The following is an 8,993-nucleotide window of genomic DNA, read 5'->3' as shown; positions in this document are numbered from 1 at the left end:
GTCTCTCTCTCTCTCCACCTCTCTCTCTCTCTCTCTCTCTCTCTTGTTCTCTTCAATTGTTGCCAATGTGTGGCGGGAGGGAGGGGGGGGGGGCACGGCCTCAAGAGGCGAGAGGACTTTAAACGTTCGTCCAGAAAGGGCATTGAGCTAAAGATTAAACAGGTTCGAAGTATCAAATGTTATCACTGTTTCTATTTGAATTGGGTGAATTGATATACAATGATTTATTAAAAACCATGAGAAGAATGATGATTTTGCCATTAGACCTATCTAAAAGTAATTGTCCTTCACAAATATTTGACCGGCATTGCTCTACTGTTGTAACACATAGGCCTGTCATCGCATTAGTACAAAAAATATTAATTTCCTATTTCAAAACACTGCTCGGTAAACTTTGCAATAGTGGAATTACTTGTATACACGGGTGAAATATATTGGCAGAGAGATAAGAAAAAGGCGGGAAACGAATTCTAAATGATTATTAGATCCTGCTATCTATTTTAGGTTTTACTTGCATGTAATATCTTGCTCGTTTTCTTCATCAGTTAATGTTTGAGGAAGTGTATGCAGATCCAGGAACAATGATTTTGAAAGTATCTCAAGTTATTCCATTGATACTTTCTCTGATGAAATTCTCCACGACTACTGCCGCCACCGCTCATGTGATCGGCTGGCCCAAGGCAACACTCCCCGACCCTGAAGGCACCGTCATCACCGGCATCACCGTAAAGTACGACGAGCCTGACTTTCTTGGGGTCAACAAATCGGTGGACGCCTACTTGGGGGTTCGCTACGCCGAGCCACCGGTCGGGGCACTTCGGTTCCAAGACCCGAATCCGTACGCGTACAGAGGGAACTACAACGCGACGGAGGACCAAGATATGTGCCTGCAGATGATGGTTCTGGACTATCTAACAGATCTACCAGGGAATCCGATTGAGGGGCGTGATATGGGAGAGGATTGCCTCTTCTTAAGTATTTACACTCCGTCTCCGAAGGTGAGTAAAAACGTCAGGGGCAGCGCCGGGATTTTTTCTATATGGAGAGGGCAAGGGAGAGCGTCGACACTCTCGTAAAAAATGTTAGCATGTTGTTACCGGGAGACACAAGTCTGCCAAATCTGAGACAAGAATTTTTTTTCTTTTTTAAATGAAAGATTATGGAAACATTATAGTAGGAGCCAATTATAGGCCGTTGATGGCACTTTCCTCTATTGCTCCTCGCCCGTGGAAACGGTGGAATTCCCTCCCATCATCTATTCGCGAAATCGACAACCTTGACCACGTTAAAGCTTCACTCAAAACTCACATCTTCCTCCAGACATTTAAATGCTAACTTCATTGGAGGAGCTCGCGCCTTTGAATGTTTTATTGAAACAGATATATGGGGCCATACAAATGCTGTGAATCATCATATAGGTAAGGTCACATTATGCATGGAGTTTTTTCGGGATCCTAACAAAACGAATTAAAGGGTGATCCCTCTTTCCCTCATGATAATGGCAATGATTATAGCTAAGTGTGAGTTAAAGATGGGCCTTCATAAGTTTTTTTGTGTAAAGATTGCTTTCAATATATACGTGATAATTGGCCAGATAACAAATCACATTACCATCTGGAGTAGTGGATTCCTATTCAAACCAACAGAACAAAAGTAAAATACAAACAAAAAGCAAAAACAAACACACAACTTTCCTTATTCTTGCACTGTTATGAAAGGTATTGTAAATTACTGGAAAGAGAAAAAATAAACACAATTGCTCCTCTCTCTCTCTCTCTCTCTCTCTCTGTTTTCAGCCCACCTCTCTAGCCCCCGTGATGGTTTGGATACATGGTGGAGGTTATTTGATAGGATCGGGTTCGTCCCATTCCTACGATGGCGTTCCATTGGTCGCCATGTCCGACATCATCGTGGTCGCCGTCAACTACCGCCTCGGCGTCTTTGGTTTCCTGACGACGGGTAAGATTGATAGTGCGATAGGCTAATAGATGAGCTCTTGAGTGTTCTACTCTATTTATTTTGATCATTTTAAGCAAACAAATGTAATCATTAAATTTCTTTTGTATTTCTGTTGTTGGATTTCCGGACATTTTCACTGTAATTCATGTTTATTATTGTCTTTTTATCGGATGTGGAAATGATAACATTGAAATTAAAATTGAATTGTCTTTATCCATGTCCCGCAATTAGATTTATGAAGTGTATTTTGGCATCAGTGATTACAAAAAAATACAACTTCAGAAAGAAACAATAACAGAGCTTTTTTACTTACAATGAAATATACAGATATAAGGTAGATTATGGTTGATATAAAGCAACAAAACGACGTACATTAAGTATGAAGTATAAAGTGTTGTTTTTCTTTTGTTCTTCATTTTCAGGAGACGACGTAGCGCCTGGAAATATGGGTATGAAAGACCAAATAATGGCGCTCAAATGGGTGCAAGAAAATATAGAAGGTATACACACTAAAGAAAGCTAGGTATAAAAATGTTTGCCATTATTGAGTTTATGGTAGAAAAAGTACTTACATGTTTGTTAAGTAAAACGTACCCCAAAATGGATACAATTTACAAACTTTTAATTTCCAGTGACCAGTAGGCCTAAAATGCTCTTCTGTTGCCAAAATGATACAATGGGCCTATTTACATTGTCAATCTAATTTGAAGTAGATCCTATGTTTACCTTATAAGTAAAAATGCAGATGCATAGATCTCGCTCATTATTGACTTAACAGGACAAAATTCTAGATTATTATTTTGTTTACATGGATACAAGTTGTAAAGGTGCCGCGGTCTAGGGCATACGTCACCGAACTGTGGATCATACAGTTCTTGGTTTGAGTCCCACCGCGGCACCGGTGTCCTGTGGTAATACATTTAAATAGTCTTCGATTGCCACTCTCAACCCGGGTGTATATAATTAAATGGGTACCTGATAATGCTTACTCAGTGGATACTTTCAGCGCCTTAGGGCAGCTTCGCCAAATCCAAGATTACACTACTATACTTTGTAGGCGCATTAAGCATATCCCCTACTATAGGATCGTGTTTTTATGAACCGTTTTTATGTGCGCTATATAAAATGATGTAGCTAGCTATCGTTACTATTCATATTCCGTTGTGTACTGCTCTGTCTTTGGTAGCTTTTGGAGGTGACCCAGGAAGGGTGACGATCGCTGGGCAAAGCGCAGGAGGGGCAAGCGTGAGTCTTCACATGCTGTCTCCGCTTTCAGAGGGCCTTTTCCACCGTGCCATCATGCAGGTATCCTCGTACACTTTCTCAGACGAAAACACACTTTCAGAGTTTTTCAATTTAGGAACATGATGATGATGATTCGCAGCATTTATAATGAAGGTGCCATATATCTGCTGAATCCATTCAAAGGCACATGTAGGCTCCTTACCGCTCCTATCCAATAAAGTCAATATCTAAACATTTGCTCAAAAAGATAAGTTTTTAGGCAAGTTTGAAAGAGTTTCGACTGTCAATCTCAAAAAAAATATCATGGATTATTTCTAAAGAGTGAGAAATACAACTTTATCCACAAAAAAGCATAATCTACATTATACGTCACGACATGGTCATGACAAGACACCACTGGCACTGAAACTGTAAGGTGTTCTTAATTGCGATACTCCCTTATTGCGCAACGATAGTGTTTTGCTTCAAATCCATCGCGCACTATAAGATCCCCCTGCGATCCAATCATCGAAGAAATTGCAATTATTATTAGATAAGAAATCTAAACAAACATCTTCTTTCTGAATTAGGCTCTAAATAATGATATGAATTCTATCAACCTGAATTTTAGAGCATTTAAGGCTTCTAGTTACAATAAAAGCCGAATCGGCTTCAAATTGTAGACAACCGCACTACTGGTCTGGCGTCACCCCAGCAAACTCAAAACGTTTTCAGAACGTTTACAGAACGTTCGTATCAGGTTTCGTACGTCTTCGTCCATATTAAACGTTTAAAAAACGTTAATATAACGTCTAAGTTGGGACCTTACATTAATTTTTTGTTGCAGAGCTAGGACTTTTGAAGACGTTCAGAAAACGTTTTTGGACGTTACAAATTAAACGTCCTTGGATAGGTCCTGTAAAACGTTTACAGAACGTTTTGTTCAGACGTATTTTGCATACGCAGAGGGGGGGGGGGGGGGGGGGGGGGGTCGAGGTACGTCAAACTGATGCACATATACGGTTCTTAGCTGATTTAGCTTTTCCTCTGCCAAAGAAGCTTGTCATGTATTGAAATTGAGATTCATTAATCCTTTGACTATTCAGATCCTTAATCAAATACTTCCAAAATCGGATAGTAGTCAGATTGTATAGTGTGTGGTGGGTTTTATATTATTCTTAAAACAAGTCTCGAATGCACAATATTCGAGAGGAATACCCCTCCTCTGAGTTAATTCCTGCTCGGTTGTCGTGCTCGCTCGCATGTCAAACCTAATTCACAATAAGGAAACACCACTCGTTAAGTCGCTGATATGTATCGCAAACCCTAGTAGAGCTTGGAAAATATTTCAGACTGTACAGATTATTCACTGTACGAAAACTTTGTCCTCAAAATATAAATATATTTTGTACACGATAGTATGGTCCTTTCACATTGTATTGCTTCTCAATGAAACAAACTCATTATTTTGTCACTTATTATTAATTTGAATAAATATATGATAATTGTGAACGACCATGTGGATTTTTAATGAGAAAGCTTCATGACATTAACCATGTGATTTCAAATCTTAACGACTAAACTTTGCTTTTGTTTTTGTTTAGAGTGGCAACGCAATATGTCCATTTGCATGGAGTCCTATGGACGTATGTGTTGAAGATGCTCACGAGTTTGCAGCATCCCTCAACTGTACTACACACAGTAGTCGGCTGATGTTAAAGTGTCTACAGGAGGTTAACGCTGATGTGCTCTTACAGGAACAACGGGTGAGTCTATGGACCAATTCAAGGTAGATAAATGTAATACTGTTTCCATATGGATTTGAAGTTCAATTCAGTTCAGTCCTAATTTTTTTAACAAAATAAACAACACCGCGGTGCATAAGACTTCATCCACGGAATATCCATCAAATCAATTATCATTATTTATTTATTTATTTATTTAAAATGGTTTATTCATTTTTTTTTTTAATTTTTTTTTACAAAGTATACATCAGTGACAAATTAAAATTACACGTAAAACATATGCTTGGTAAAATTACGACCCATTATTGTTAGAACATTACATTTAATAGTTCTTTCACTTCACCACCAATTATCGAGGGATTGGGGTTCAAATTTCTGCCCGGTACATGCATGCATGTGTGTGTCTTTAGAAAACTCTTTTTGTCTACAAAATATGACTCTCTCGACCCAGGTGTGGGTACCTAGCGGAACTCCAAATACACCGTGTGGTCGAGTTCGAATACGGGGCTAAAATACCACAGCGCTAAACGGATATTACAGCCGGAGAAAACATTTCCTTTGACTCGATCACAATTTGACCCGAATTCACAAAGGAGGTTTGTCGACAAACCTAGGTTTATGTGCGTCATATGACGCGTTTCGACGCGTTTTTACAAACCAAGACGCGTCGAAACGCGTCGTTATGATGCACATAAACCTAGGTTTATCGACAAACTTCCTTTCTGAATTCGGCAACCGCAATATCCTCTTGTATTGTATTATATGTCATAGTCATTGTGATTTTCTTCGTCCATTTCAAAAGGTGACGCACAAGCGGCGCACAAGGCCTATAAGGTTGATTTTTGGAAGCCTTTGTGATCGTGTGCTGCATGTGCCATTGATTAGAAGAGTTTGGCCAACCCGGTTCGAGTTGGACACAATATGGCGACTACTGCTATGTTGGGCAAGCACGAAAGCCAGTGACCCAGTGAAACCAAGTTGGCCAAACTCTGTGTATAGATGGCTCTGATCGTGTGCATAATGGTGCTCCCTCTTTGTTTAATATATTTTAATTTTCGTTTTGGCAATTTTCTGCTTATGGTTGAACTCATTGATACCTTTTCTCATTACCTCTCCTGATCTGTATTTATTGTCTTATGTACAGTATGGAAGTGGTTACTTTGCGAAACCGGTTGTCGACGGTCATTTCTTGCCGGACAATCCGATTGAGATGGTAAAGAGACACCGGTTCCAGAACCTCCCAACCCTGATAGGAACGAATGAAGACGAAGGTTCAAATAACGCCATGTACCAGTTCTTCCCCGGTTCCCTCTTCTCGAAACCGTCAATGAATATATCCGAATTTCGTAGCATCTTGCCGCGGAACCTTTGGTATGCTAAAGACCCGGTGGAGGTTACTGCGGTCGAGCAATGGTACGTCGACTGGTCCATCGCCGACAACGAAACCGCGGATCAGTTCGACGCCTTGATCCGGCTCGGGACCGACCAAGCGTTCGCATGCCCCACGGAGTACCTTGTGCGTGGACTGCAGTCAGCGGGCGTTGAGGTGTACCGCTATGAGATGACCCATGACCCATCCTGGTCATTGTTTGGGGGCGTACCCAAGTGGATGGGGGCGGCTCATGGGGAAGATATACAGTATGTGTTTGCCTGGGACTTGAACCCGTCGTTCGAACGTGTCGTGGGACAGACAGACGAGGAGAAATTCATGTCCATTGAGTTCATGAGATACTGGTCAAACTTCGTTAAATCCGGGTAAGAACTTGATTTAGTAAAACTTATGATATCAGGAACCGTCTTATATTAAGAGTTGCGATTGATTTGAATCAATCGCAGGTCCTATATTCGATCGCAAGTTTGTAGTATCCTATCTCTTATGTACATAGGTGCGATTGATATAAATGGCAAATACGTTATGATTAATAATAATATATCAACTCTTTATCAGACGGGGTCCTGTTCTATGCATTCTTATTTATATATATATATGATTGTATATATATTTCAATCATGTTTTAGAATTAGGCTAAACTTCTTTTGGGCAAATCTACCTCCAACTTGTAAGCAAAAGTGTCGGGGCCCCTTTACTTTGCTTGTTTTTGCAAACTTAATTGTCGAGGCACCCCTACTTGTGTTGAAATTTTCTAGGCAAGCATTCCCCCGCACGGTTTGTTTTGCATGTTTTTTAATATTTTTATAGCAACCCAAATGAACCGATAGGGAGCAGGGATTACCCCGAATGGCCGAAGTACACCATGCCCGACCAAGAATACAAGCAGTTGTCATTGAACATGACCAACGGACGGGCGATGAGGGCGTCATCGTGTTCTTTCTGGTTGAACCATTGGCCGGACCTTCATTACCTAGCAGGTAGGTGATGATGACATTTTTAAAAATCAGAAATGTGTAAACTGACATCGTAATGTGAGGGTGTGAGTATTTATAAAGTAGATTGAATTTGAAGCACAATTCAATAAGTCCGACGCACATAAAATATTTGGTCAGGGATATCTTAAAGGTATTTAAAATTTGGGGAAATTTTGAAAATTTGCTGGATATTGATTCTGTACAATTTTGGTACATTTGGATGCCCCTGTGGAATTATTATAAGCACTAGAAAATTTAGCCCCTAAAACACTTCTGCTTTCGAGATAAATTGAATATAAAAATGTACCGGTGCTCCCGGTAAATTTTGATAAATTTCAAATAGCGCCTACGGCCATACAATGGTAGCTGTGACCATGAAAATCTCAGAATATGTAGTTGTGATATATAATATCCGAACGGGAATAACCAATCGGTCGATTTTAGTCAAGAAACATTATTGTATAGCTACATTAATATATGGGGGGGGGGGGGGGGGGGGGGGGGACACTTTTTTTTTTTTTTTTTTTTTGGTCTCGAAATTTGAAAATTTGACATTTTGCTCCGTTGGGGGGGGGGGGGGGTAAGGTCAGCTTTTTTAAGGACAGCCATGGGATTTTTTTTTTTTTTTTTTTTTTAATAAATAAAAATTTAAAAAAATCCAAAGGGGGGGGGGGGGGTTAGGCGGGTTATGGGGGTTTACACAAAAAAAAATACCAAGGGGGGGGGGGTTAACCTCCCAACCCCCCCCCCCCCCTCTGTGTACGCGCCTGATTACACATATAAATATCACATTATTTGATTTCAGGAGTTTAATAGCAAAATTCGTATTAAAATATTGACCACCTATTTTATCATCTAGTTGAAATTATTCAGTCATATAATATTTGATAAACTTTGGTACGTAACTTTTTTTTTTTTTTTTTCATTTCCAAAATACGAAGCCCCTCCTGATGAACTGTATTCAGACTGGCAGGATCAGTACGCAAGATGGCGGGACACAGATATGAATGACTGGACGAGTGAATTCGAAAAGTACAAGGAAAACCAATGCCCTGATGCTAGCCCTTAAAAACCAATAACTGAAAAGGAAACTGAATCGTACTTCTCTCCACCTCTTCCTCTTTTGGGTTTCCTCTTCATCACTCTCCTTTGTATTTTTCACTTCCGTCTTTCTATACTCTATTTTATTTCTACCTTTTCTTTTGTATCTTCTATCTTTCTCATTTGAACCTTCTTTTCATCCCTCTTTTTCTTGTGTACCTTCCCTCCATCCTTCTCTTGTGCATCTTCTCTCCACCCTTTTCCCGTATAGCTTATCCCCTTCTTGCTCTTTGCATTTCCTCTTCATTTACTCTCTTGTCAGTGCCTGTGTATTCAATATTCTCTTCATCTTTTCTCTCTATCTTTTCTCTCCACCTCCTCATCTGCATTAACTCCATCTTCTTCATCTTGCAGCCTTTCAAGAGGCCCAGCTATATCTATTATGCCCTGTGTGTGCAGCCTCTGCCCATTTCTTTCCCCTCTCCTCCCTACGCATGTGCCCCTTCCTTTATCTATGTTCATGTCCTCTCTTTCCCCTCTTGCTTGTAACAACTCTAAACCGTCTCTTAGTTTCTCGCACATCTTATTCAACAATAAAAAATAAATACATTATTTTGTCTTCAATGTTTTTTATTGAGAAAAAAAAAATCATGATTA

The 8,993-nt window shown here is 39.9% G+C and overlaps 1 protein-coding gene across 1 annotated transcript; it reads left to right on the top strand.

Moving 5' to 3' along the window:
- The first annotated feature begins 526 nt into the window (after positions 1-526).
- On the top strand, positions 527-8,364 carry LOC589500 (cholinesterase 1-like). Its single transcript, XM_030976374.1, has 8 exons — positions 527-1,017; positions 1,810-1,959; positions 2,382-2,459; positions 3,146-3,264; positions 4,788-4,949; positions 6,073-6,683; positions 7,129-7,298; positions 8,237-8,364. Exons 1-8 carry the CDS (start codon positions 549-551, stop codon positions 8,362-8,364), a joined length of 1,887 nt encoding a protein of 628 aa, XP_030832234.1. The 5' UTR covers positions 527-548.
- Positions 8,365-8,993: the final 629 nt, after the last annotated feature.

This window comes from Strongylocentrotus purpuratus, unplaced genomic scaffold (genome assembly GCF_000002235.5).
Source record: "Strongylocentrotus purpuratus isolate Spur 01 unplaced genomic scaffold, Spur_5.0 spur5_scaffold_9, whole genome shotgun sequence".
Classification (NCBI taxonomy): Eukaryota; Metazoa; Echinodermata; class Echinoidea; order Camarodonta; family Strongylocentrotidae; genus Strongylocentrotus; species Strongylocentrotus purpuratus.
Note: the sequence above shows the minus strand (reverse complement) of the source record. Positions and strands in the feature narration are given on the sequence as shown.